The 12,575-nt window shown below is 40.2% G+C and overlaps 1 protein-coding gene across 1 annotated transcript in view; it reads right to left on the reverse strand.

The window, feature by feature from the left end:
- The window catches only part of inpp5f (inositol polyphosphate-5-phosphatase F), a 249,684-nt gene that overhangs the window by 25,209 nt on the left and 211,900 nt on the right, over positions 1-12,575 (reverse strand). The window contains exons 13-15 of the mRNA XM_059947816.1: positions 8,142-8,270; positions 3,063-3,180; positions 1,273-1,471 (exon numbers count right to left, since the gene is read on the reverse strand). Coding sequence (XP_059803799.1) covers positions 1,273-1,471; positions 3,063-3,180; positions 8,142-8,270 — 446 coding nt within the window. The remainder of the gene's footprint in view (positions 1-1,272; positions 1,472-3,062; positions 3,181-8,141; positions 8,271-12,575) is intronic.

A 12,575-nucleotide genomic window follows, 5' to 3' on the forward strand; every position in this document is an offset into this window, starting at 1 on the left:
ACTTCCACATCCTTCCTATAGTGAGGCGACCGGAACTGGACACATTCCAAGTGTGGCCCAACCAGAGTTTTATAGAGCTGCATCATTGCCTCGCGACTCTTAAACTCTATCCCTCGATTTATGAAAGCTAACACCCCATAAGCTTTCTTAACTACCCTATCAACCTGTGAGGCAACTTACAGGGATCTATGGACATGTACCCCCAGCTCCCTCTGCTCCTCCACACTACCAAGTATTCTGCCATTTACTTTGTACTCTGCCTTGGAGTTTGTCCTTCCAAAGTGTACCACCTCACACTTCTCCAGATTGAACTCCATCTGCCACTTCTCAGCCTTGACTTGACTAGACTAATGGGGATGTGAGCAAAATGGTTTATTTTTAAATGGACAGTGATAACGAGTATGTGCTGCCAGCGGAGCTGTTGGAACCAGATACAATTACTATATTTGAGTAGTTAGAAAGCCATGCAAGTACACAAAGCATTGAAAGATACCAGCCTAATGCAGGAAATAGTCAGAAAAATGGGATTGAGAGGGATAATAAATCAGCCATGATGGAATGGCAAAGCACATTTGGTGGGTTGATTGACCTTATTCTACTCTTATGAAAAATAGGTTTAGAGTAAAGGGTAAAAAATTCAGCATAGATATGGTGGACTAACAACAAGGTCTGCTTCAGTCATGACAACTATGACCTTATAAATATGATAGTTGATATACACAAACTAAAGACAATTTTATCCACCAATGACAAAAAAACTTGGTGAAATACTAGCTATTAAATTATATAAAAACTTGCAAAATCAGCTCAAACGCTGGAACCTTCCACCTTTAAGTCCATACGTAACAAAACATGGCTGTAGTGGGGATGAAAGTGCATTCATTGAAAGGTTCTTGTGGAATTTTAGTTAAACAAAGTTTTTTTAAAAAATGATAAGATTTTTCTTATATTCAAAATTCAGCTTTTCATTTCAAAATCATCTTACCTTCAATTTTCACCATTTAATTTTTTTAACAGCACATTCTTTCAGAAAGTTATAACTCAGCCTCACTACTATTCTCAGCACAGTGAGAACAACTGACACTTAAAGGTCACTTCTAACTTTCATTAGAAATTCAGCCTTCAAGTAACTCAGCCATCAATTTTTCTCTGGCGTATAGATTGCTATGTTGCTATTTTCATCATCTAATCAAAAATGGTAGCCTGCAACTCATCAATATTTAATTTCTGAAAACGATTCAAAAACTGCCAATGTATTTTCCAGCTACACACCTTGGATCACAATCTATCAGAGCCCAGCCCCCGTGGAATTTCTCATTGTCAGGTAATAGCATTTTCATGTAATTCTGCAAGAGGAAGCTGATCTGTTCCTGCTGGCTCCTCTGAGTCCGTTTGTGCAAGGCTTCATGCTCTTTCTCTTTGCTGAAGATGGAGTAGAGATCTTCAGTCACTGGGATGCCCTGCATTGGATCTAATTAAACAGCAGCAAGTACATTTTAACACAGAAAAGATCCAGTGAAACATCATGTATGAGAAATTACACTCCAGGATCAGAACGGGAAAAAAAAGTTTCATCTCACAATAAGATAGATGCCAAATATTCAATTCTATTTTCAAATACGAGTTAAATAACAAGAAAACGATAAGATAATCCTTTAGAGATGGTGAGACTCCAAAAGGATAAACACAAAATAGTCAGCAGATGCTGGAAAACCAAAGCAATGCACACAAAATGCTGGAACTCAGCAGGTCAGGCTGCATCTATGGATATGAATAAACAATCGACTTTTCGGGCCATGATGAAGTTACCCTCAGGGTAGAGGAACAACATCTTATATTATGTCTGGGTAGGTACCTTCCAGCCCGATGGCATGAATATCCATTTCTTCTTCCAGTGAACAAATTCCTCCCACCCCACACGTCCTCTATTCCCCACTGACCTTTCACTTCTCATCTGCCTATTACTTTGCCCTGGGTCCCCTCCTTCTCCCGTTTCTTTTACGATCCACTTTCCCCTCCTATCAGATTCTGCTTTTCCAGCCCTTGACCTTTCCAGCCACCTGGTTTCACCTCTCACCTTCAGGTAGCCACTTTCCCCTCCCCCCACCTTTTTATTCTGGCAACATCCCCATTCATTCTCCATCCTGAAGAAGGGCATTTTGTGTGTGAAACTCTGAAAGGAGCCTGTTTTCAAATTTAGGGAATTACTTGAACCTGGGTGTGTTCCTAAAATGTTGCCCATTAAATTTGAAGACAGAAACTAATGAAAGTGGCTCAGGATGAAACTTTCTGGCCCTTTCTCAGTAGAAATTCCATTGCACCACTGCCACGTGAAGGCAATCACTAAAGCCCAAGTGTCTCAAAATTTTAAAAAAATATTCCCTACAAAAATAAGCATGTCGAAAGAAACACAATATTTGACAGAATATCTGATGCAAAAGCCGAAATCGCTACAGATCTGCTCACCCATCATCCTCCAACCTAATTCTGCCTTCCGCCTCCAGCTGATCTATCCTCCCCAGAACAAGTCACAATACATCCAAGTATTATTACATATAAATAATTTAACACTAGACATTACATTTATAACCACTGCATCAAATGCACAATAAGATAAAATACTGTTTGCAAAATTAAGTAGGTACTGAAGCCTGATAATGGGTGCAGGAAACCTGGAAAAAATAGACCAACTGCTAGAAGCACACAGCCATCCAGGGAGAGATCAAGGACCCTTTCTGAACTGCAAAGTGAGAGAGGCAAGTGTTTTTTGGATCACAGATGGGGAGGGGTGGAGAGGAGAGAAGGAATATCTGATGTAGGGCACAGATCAAAGTCTTCAAGGTAACAATTAATTTGAAAACCAGCAGTTGGATCGGGGGGATGAAAACAAATTGCAAAGGTACTGCCGGGTAAAAACGAAATGATAATTTCTGGGAAGTTTGAATTCAGTATTAAATTGTAATGAGTCGCAATGAGTTAATTGGGTGTCAAGTTTCCTTGTGTTTTTATTGCACATTATGATTTATAGTTTAGTTACATAACATTAAGATGGTGTCTCCTACCTATGACAGCCTGCCTGTAGGCATCACGGAAGCGATTGAGGTAATACCGATTGGCAGAGTTATAACCATCCTTCATCATTCCTGCAAGCTTTCGTTCTCCAGTTCTCGTAAAGTCACCCTGCCATTAAAAAAAAGAACCATAAGAACGTACCCTTGTTAAGTTATAAAATTAACAAGTTTTGAGTTTAAAACTTCAAGACCAAAATATACAAATCTGAAGTTAGTCAGTCAAGGAGCAAAGCTTCAAAAAGGCGTCATCCAACATTAAGGACCCCCATCATCCAGAGCATGCCCTTTTCTCACTGTTACCATCAAGGCACACTCTCAGTGGTTCAGGAACAGCTTCTTCCCCTTTGCCATCTGATTTCTGAATGGACAATGAACCCATGAACACTACCTCACTACTTTTCAAATTTCTACTTTGCAATATCTATTCAACTATTACACACAAATACAGACACACACTTACTGTAATTCACTTTTTCATTACATATTGCATTGTACTGCTGCCGCAAATTTCACAACATATGCCAGTGATATTAAACCTGATATTTCTGGGTAGTATAACCTTTTACAATTTGGATTAGGTTTATTTCTTTTACAAATAAACCAATATTTATTTTTAATTCATACTAGGCACTTTACAGAATGTTAAAGAGCTAGGTTAAGACCGGATAATAATAACCTGTAAGACAGTGATGATTACGGAGATCTGCTTATCCCAGCATCCCTACATCCCTCACACTCTCCCCTTGAACAAAGGCAATACCCAGCAATGCCCTCCGCTACTCTCAGGCCCAGGCCCCGCTGCTTCAATCCAACCTGAAGAAACGGGCGAGAAAGCAGGAACATCTAGCTGAGCTACTGCTGTGCATTTTGTATCAGCCACAGCAAATATTGAGATACTATGTTTATATGTTTTTTTTTAATGCAAGCGATTTTTCCTTATTCTGAGTGTTTCACGCGACCACACTGACGGGCATGCATGGCATCTTGTTACACTGGCCCCAGGTTCCGTTTTGCTCCAAACCAAACACTGGTATATACAAATGACGGTAAGGCAGACTACCTTATTAATATGTATTAGATACTCTCTGTGCACGCATAGGTTTTCAGATGGGATCGTTCAAATTTGTAAACAGAAACAGCGTCACTGTGTTTTGACAAGAAATCCATGCCAAATGTCCAGATACTTACATGTGCCATGATACTTGTCGAATATCTCGAAATAAAATCAAAGAAAAAAATTCCAATGGCAATGAATGCAAAACGCAGGAAGGTAGATACTAAGTGCCGAAATTTCCAAGACACTTGGACCCTAGATTACTTGTTCATTGAACAAGCTGGGAAACCAGTTTGTCTCATTTGCCTAGAAAATGTTGCTGTGAAGAAGGTGGCAAATATCAGGTGAGATTACAAGACTCGCCATAGTGGAGATTTAAACAGGTTTACTGGGCAAGCAAGGAAAGATGAAGTTGAGCGAATGAAGGCTAGTTTCAGAAAACAAACGTCATTTTTTGCCAAGAAAAGCAGTGAAAATGAAGGAAATACCCGTGCCAGCTACAAAGTCTCAAAACGTATTGCAGAAAAGATGAAGCCTTTTACAGAGGGAGAATTTGTCAAAGAATGTTTACTGGCAGTGGTGGGCATTGTTTGTCCTGAAAAGAAATCTTTATTTGCATCTATCAGCCTGTCAGCAAGAATGATCACACAGCGAGTTGAAGAAATGTCAGCAGATGTTAAAAGTTGTTTAAGGGACGCCTGCAACGAATTGCAATGTTTTTTCAATTGCGCTTGATGAAAGCACAGACTTGAGTGACACTGCTCAACTTGCAGTGTTTGTGCGAGGAGTGACTCAACTTTTCTAATTTTTGAAGAGTTTATTCAAGAAATTCCTATGAAGGGCACAGTTACTGGAGCAGACATTTTTGAAGCTTTGTTGAAAATGATGTCAGAAATGAAACTTAATGAGTCGAAACTAATTGGCATCACAACTGATGGGGCCCCGCAATGGTGGGACAGAAAAAAGGAATCATCGCATTACTGCAAGGACAAATGGAAAACCATGGAATCGCACAAAAACTGGTTAAAATTTTCTTTTTTTATTATACTTAGTTTACCACCATTCAATGCATCATGTTCATATATTTTATATTTAAAGATTCTTTGTGTCCTTTTAATAGAATCAAAAGATGCCTTGATTGAAATAAATTGCAACTAAACTGAGCTTTTCATTACTAATTAGCATCCTTGGATAAGCACAAATGATTTTCCAGCATGCGTTATTCATTAGTTTGACGCAAAACATAACTAGATCTATTTAAATGGATAATTCTGATATTTCAAGTTTTTTATGGCATTTATCTGGCCCACCATCCGCTCATTAATATGCGATCTAGCCCACAGAGGCAAAAAGGTTGCCCTAGGTGATGGGGTCTTTAATAATGGATATCACCTTTCTGAAGCACCATTCCTTGAAGATGTCTTGGGTACTATGGAGGTTAGTACCTAAATGGAGCTGACTAATCTTACAACCTTCTGTGGCTTCTTTCAGTCCTGTGCAGTACACCACTCTGTACCAGACAGTGATGCAGCCTGTCAGAATGCTCTCCATAGTACATTTATAGAGTGCTTTACTTGACAACCAAACTTCTTCAAACTCCTAATAAAGTATAGCCACTGTCTTGCCTTCTTTATAGCTGCATCAATATGTTGGGACCAGAGTAGATCCTCAAGAGATCTTGACACCAAGGAACTTAAAATCACTCGCTCTCTCCACTTCTGATCCCTCTGTGAGGATTGGCTCATGTTCCCTCATCTTACCCTTCCTGAAGTCCACAATCAGCTCTTTCATCTTACTGACACTGAGTGCAAGGTTGTTGCTGCGACACCACTCTACTAGTTGGTATATCTTGCTCCTGTACACCCTCTCAACCCCAACTGAGATTCTATCAACAATGGTTGTATCATCAGCAAATTTATTGATGGCATTTGAGCTATATCTAGCCACACGGTCATGGGTATAGAGAGAGTAGAGCAGTGGGCTAAGCACATATCCCTAAGGTGCACCAGTGTTGATTGTCAGCGAGGAGGATATTGTCAATCCACAGAGACTGTGGTCTTCCAGTTAGGAAGTCAAGGATCCAATTGCAGAGGGAGGTACAGGGCCCCAGGTTCTGTAACTTACTGAACAAGTCTGTGGGAATGATGGTGTTTACCACTGAGTTATAGTCAACAAAGCATCCTGACATAGGTGTTTTTACTGTCCAGATGATCTAGGCTGTGTGAAGAGCCATTGAGATTACATCTGCCATAGACCTATTATAGAACATCTCCACGTCTGACCTTGTAATTAAAGAAATGTCACTGATGAACTTGATGAACATGATTGAAATCATGACGTTGGGCCAAGAAATTCCTGTAGCATTGTCCTGGGACTAGGATGCATAACCATCAGCAACAATGATTACTGTCCTTTGTGCAACTAGAACTCAAGCATTTTCTCCTGAATGTCCATCGTCTTCACTTTTCACCAGGTCTCCTTCATGCCACACTCGGCTAAATGCTGCCATGGTATCATAGGCAATCATTTCCACCTCGTCACCGGAATGCAGCTCTGTGATACATTATTGGACTAAGGCTGAGACAAGTCCAGCAGTTGAGTGGTCAATCTAGCCACCAGTTACTAGTGACCACTGGCAACTTCTACCGAAATTCAAACTACATTTATTATCAAAGTATATACCTACTACGTACAACCTTGAGATTCATCTCCTTACAGGCAGCCACAAGCCCTTCCAACCACTGAGAACATCTATAGGAAACACTGCCGTAGGGAAGTAGCATCCATCATCAGAGATCCCCAACACCCAGGCCATGCTCTTTTCTTGCTGCTGCCATCAGGTAGTTGTAAACCCTCAGGACTCACACCACTAGATTCAAGAACAGTTACTACCCCACAACCATAACAAAATAAGAAATAGGAGCAGGAGTAGGCCATCTGGCCTGTCACGTCTGCTCCGTCATTCAATACGATCATGGCTGATCTGGCCATGAACTCATCTCCACCTACCTGCCTTTTCCCCATAACCATTAATTCCTCCATTATGCAAAAATCTATCCACCTTGTCTTAAGCATATTTACTGAGGTAGCCTCCACTGCTTCATTGGGCAGAGAATCCTACAGATTCACCCCTCTCTGGGAAAAGCAGTCCTTCTTCATCTCCATCCTAAATCTACCCCCCAAATCTTGAGGCTAAGTCCCTGAGTTCTAGTGTCACTGACCAGTGGTAACAACTTTCCTGCCTCTATCTATCTATCCCATCAGGCTCTTGAACATTGAGATGTTCCCACAACCAATGATCTGACTTTAAAGGACTCTATCTTGTTCTCTCATGTTCTCGTTATTTATTGCTATTTATTCATATCTGCATTTGCACAGTTTGTTGTCTTCTGCATTCTGGTTGATCTTTCATTGATCCTGTTATAGTTACTATTCTATCGATTTGCTGAGTATCCCTCGCAGGAAAGAATATCTCCTGAACGAAACAAAGAAACCCAAAAGAACACAATAAAAAAAAGAAAACCGTCCAGCACCCAATGTGCAGAAAAATAATACAAACTGTAAAACAACTGAAATTCAAGAAAGCCCCAATACCCTGACCTCTTCAATCTGGCCCACTGCATATCAATTTGCTGATTGGACATTAATTACTGAGAATAGTTTTAACCTTTTCTAAGGAAGACAGCCTTACAAGTGTAGAGGTGATGTAACTCCCAAAAAAAGCATCTGCCATTGGTATGCACCATTTACCATGGCTCATTATCAACTATTTAAACAAGTAATGGTTCAATAAATTCACTTGGGCCACAGTGGCACATAGCTTCCCAGACAGTGCAGTAATAACTATATTGCAATATTGTAGAACTGAACAAGACAGACAAACTGTAAAGGAGGATTCACTAAAATGCTCAAACCCTCAAGTTCTCCACACAATTACAGAATAAAAACAAAAAGTTGCTCGCATATCGCCACTTAGAGCAAATCTGTTCCAAGCAGTTCAATAGAATAAATTTTACCTTTAGCGCAGCTGTCCCAGCATACTGTCTGCTAATAGCATCTCCGTTGTTGGCCCACATGATCTGATAAATCCGATAGCACTTCTGAGGCAGCGGCTGCTCAGGTGGCATCACTCCCAGCTTCTTCAGCTGAAACAAAATATCGGAAACAACTTCAAAGTTGGAGAAATATTCATGTTTTTGTAATACGTGCCATCACACCTAAAACAGTACTCTCAGTACATCTAGAATCTGCAAGAGACAGACGAGAGTGCAAAATGATTTATGAATGGCAATTCCCCCATCTCTAATCAGCACGAAATATACTTTCATCTGTTTCTTTGAAAATAAGCAGAAAGAGGAGAAATAAAAACCACTGGAAAGATTTCTTCATCCATGAAGGAGAATATGGTAGCTGAAGAATCCAAAAGAGGGACAATGAGTCGCTAGAACAAATTACAATTAAAAAGGTGTCACACTTGTACACGAAGTTTTCTCCTTTCGCTTGTTCTTTCTTTTCTCTCTTTTCTATAAGTATATACCTCTGATAAATATTAGGGGCAGATTTGTGGCAAATATATATATATGATATATATGTCAATATCTGAAATACATCTTATGGAAATGTTTGTTTGATGATGAACTTCCAATAAAAAATAAATTACAAAATAAAGAAAAGGTGTCATGTCAGTTTCTTATAAAGTCCTTAAAAGAAGGATAGGTTTCCAGGGCTAGATTAAAGATGTTTCAGGCTTCTGTGGAACAACCACTGCTGACTCATGACTGCACTGCCAGATCCAGCTCAAACCGCATCAAGTTCTCTGACAATACCACAGTGGTTGGCTTCATCAGCAACAGTGATGAGTCGACATACAGAGAGGAGATAGAGGGGCTTTTCAAATGATGTGAGAACAACAACCTGAGTCCCAACGTGGACAAAAGACATGAATGTGGACTTCGGGATGGCACAGGTTGACCACTCTCCATTGCACATCAATGGCTCTGCCAGGGAGAGAGTGAAGAGTACAAAATCCCTTAGTGTGCACATAATGGATGATCTAACATGGCTCCACAACACATCCTCACTAATCAAAAAGGCACAGCAGCATCTACACTTTCTGGGGAGTTTGAGGCGTGCAAGACTCCCTATCCCAATTCTAACATCTTTCTACAGGAGAACCATTAAGAATGTCCTGTCTGGCAGCATCACTGTATGGTATGGAAGCTGCAAGACATCAGACTCAAGACAATAAAAACTGTCGGGAGGATCACCAGCGTCTCCCTCTCCCTACTTGTGCCAATTACTGGGGGCATTGCAGATGAAGGGCCAAAGCATCGTTGAGGATCCCTACCACCTACCCCACAGTCTATTTGACCCACTACCATCTGGAAGGAAGTACAGAAGCATCAAGACTAGACTGGGGACTAATGAATGCCCTTTCACCACCGAGGTCTCGTCGATAGTCCAACAAGCTGTTTACCTGTTCTCCACTTTACTCCATGCATTTTGAATAATATTTTATTAACATCTTATAGTATAATATATTGGTTTATGTGCTGAGTGTGAAATATGTTGTGTGAGTGCACAGAGGTCTGGAGGAACATTGCTTCATTTGATTGTACATGTGTACAGTTAGGTGATAATAAACTTGAAGTCAAGGGGTGAGATTGTTGGGATTCTGACAAACATTTCAAAACTCTGACTACAGGTGAGATGACAGCAGAATGGTGAATGTTATACATTTATTGAAGGCAGCAGGGAAAATAGTGGGAGAATCTAGGATCAGAGGGCACAACTTCAGAAGAGAAGGACACCCCTTTAGAACAGAGATAAGGAGGAATTTCTTTAGCCAGAGGGTGGTGAATCTGTAGAACTATTTTCCACAGACAGCTACAGAGGCCAACTCATTGGGTATATTGAAAGCGGAGGTTGCTTGGTTCTTGATTAGTAGGTGGGGAGAAGGCAGAGAATAGGGATGACAGGGAAAATAAATTGGCCAAGATCGATGCAGACTCAATAGGTTGAATAGGCTAACCCTGCACCTATGCGTTATGGTCGTTTAGTCTAAAGCAGGCATTTAAATCCAGTATCAGTGTTGGGGAAGTTATTGGGAAATATTTCTGCGAGATAAGTTTAGTCTGCTCTTGGATTGGCAGGCGACGGTCAGCGGCAGTTAACACAGCTTGGTTAAGAGGAAGCCCTTTCACTAACTTTTTTGATGACATTGATAAGAATGTTGAAAAGGTTGCTAAGGCGTACGACCATGTCCCATATTGGAAAATAGTCGAAAATATCCGAGTTCATTGTATCTGAAAAAGGCTTGGTAAGAGGAGGGTGATGGTTGAAACACAAGAGATTCTGCAGATGCTGGAAAACTTAAGCAATACACACAAGATACTGGAGGAACTCAGCTGATCAGGAGAATGAAATGTAGATGTTTCAGGTCGAGATCCTTCATCAGTCCTGATGAAGGCTCTTGACTTGAAACTTCAACTGTTTATTCCTCTCCATAGATGCTGCCAGACCTGCTGAATTCCTCCAGCATTTTGTGCACTGTTCTGGATTTCCAGTATCTGCAAAATCTCTTGTGCTTATGAAGAATGTTTCACCCAAGTAGAATTATTGATAAGCACGGAAAATAGGCTTAATTGAAAGATTAGGTGATTTTGGGAGGATGTGAGGAAGGTTTTAAAGATTAAACCTATGAAAGGTGATCTCATTGCCCAAGAAGAAGATAGTAACAGATACTCTCAGAACATTTAAATGTTTAGACAAGCACCTGAAATTCCAAATGCTTGTAAAAGGATTAATATAACTGGCATGGACAATCTGAGTCAAATGATGGGATATTGGATAATGGCATTTGTCTAGCAAGGCACATGAACAGAAATCACTCCATTTCTTCAAACAGTCTTTAAATTGTTAAACAGGCAGGTATTTTGATTTAATAACTTACCTGAAAAGTCGGGACTCTGACACCAAAGCTCCAAACACAACACTAAAGTATTTGTCCAAATTAGCTGCTCACACTCAGATTTGCTTGAATCCATCGTCTCTCTTCATCAGTTACTCAGGGACCATCAACTATGTTGGACACACCACCAGAAATGGAAGGTGCAATAAGCAAAGACCTTGCTATTCCCCATTCCAGCCACCCTTCCCCCTCAAATCCTCAACCAATTTCACCATTTTCAGGAAGTTCATAGCTAATTGTAATATGATTCAAGAAATAAAGTTAAAAATGTCTCCTACAATCATCTCCAGCCAAGACCAGAAGGGAAAATATTCTCGCTTCATCAGCCCACAATGAATGCAAACTCTCTTCCCCTTGCTGGAAGGGCCTGGAAATGAGAGCTTGCATTCATTTATGCAACCAGAATCTTTCATAAGTGTGTTGGATTAATTCAAAGGGGAGCGATGGATGGAAAATAGCAGAAACTGTGGAAAAGCCATGCAATTATCCACTCAAGTTACAATCAAATGTACTAGCTATATTAAATTGTGCTGCCACGCAGATTTGTACTGATGGTCCTGAATTTAATAGTAATTCAAAGTATCACTAATCACTTCCTGCCTATTTCCCTGATAGTACTCCATTTGTAATCTGGACTAAGGATACCCTACCTCTGCAGCCTCAATGCTCCTCCTCAGGGTTTGTCTTCCATTTCATTCTTCCCAATCGACTCCCATCTTTAAACCTGGGATATTTGCCTACCTTGTTTAGGAGGCATCAACTTTAATGATCATATCCCACTGTGAATGCACTGTGCTAATCTGTACTGATCAACTGATAGACAGAATGCACCAGTTTGATAGTACATGGGTAAATGAGGTGTTTTGCCCAGAATTGAGTCCCCATCTTGTACTAATTTTCTCTGCCATTTCATTGAAAGAAATCCTTCCAACCTAAAAAAGATTTTGTCTCCGTATTCCATGCAACAATTAGTCTCCAGTCCATGCCATTAGTTCCTACATTCATCACTAGCCTGGTGTGGCACCTTTTCAAATACCTTGTGAAAATTCAAAAACATGACATCTGTACGTTCCCTCCTGTCAACTTTACTTGTTAAATCCTCAAAGAACTCTGGGCAAATTTATCAAATAACATTTACTTTTTCTTCTCGCAGCTGCCTCGAGGAAGGTAATACAGAAGCCTCAGGTTCAGGAACAGTTATTACCCCTCAACCATCAGGTTCTTGAACCCAGAGAGGATAACTTCACTCAATTTCACATGCCCAGTCATTAAAATGTTCCCACAACCAATGGACTCACTTTCAAGGACCTTTCATCTCATGTTCTTGGATATTTATTATTTATTTATTATCATTATTTCTTTCTTTAGGATTTGCAGTTTGTTGTCTTCTGAACTCTAGTTAAACGTTCGAGTTGGGCGGTCTTTTATTGATTCTGTTATGGTTATTATTCTGTATATTTTCTGAGTATGCCCACAAGAA

This window comes from Hypanus sabinus, chromosome 22 (genome assembly GCF_030144855.1).
Source record: "Hypanus sabinus isolate sHypSab1 chromosome 22, sHypSab1.hap1, whole genome shotgun sequence".
In the NCBI taxonomy this organism is placed as follows: Eukaryota; Metazoa; Chordata; class Chondrichthyes; order Myliobatiformes; family Dasyatidae; genus Hypanus; species Hypanus sabinus.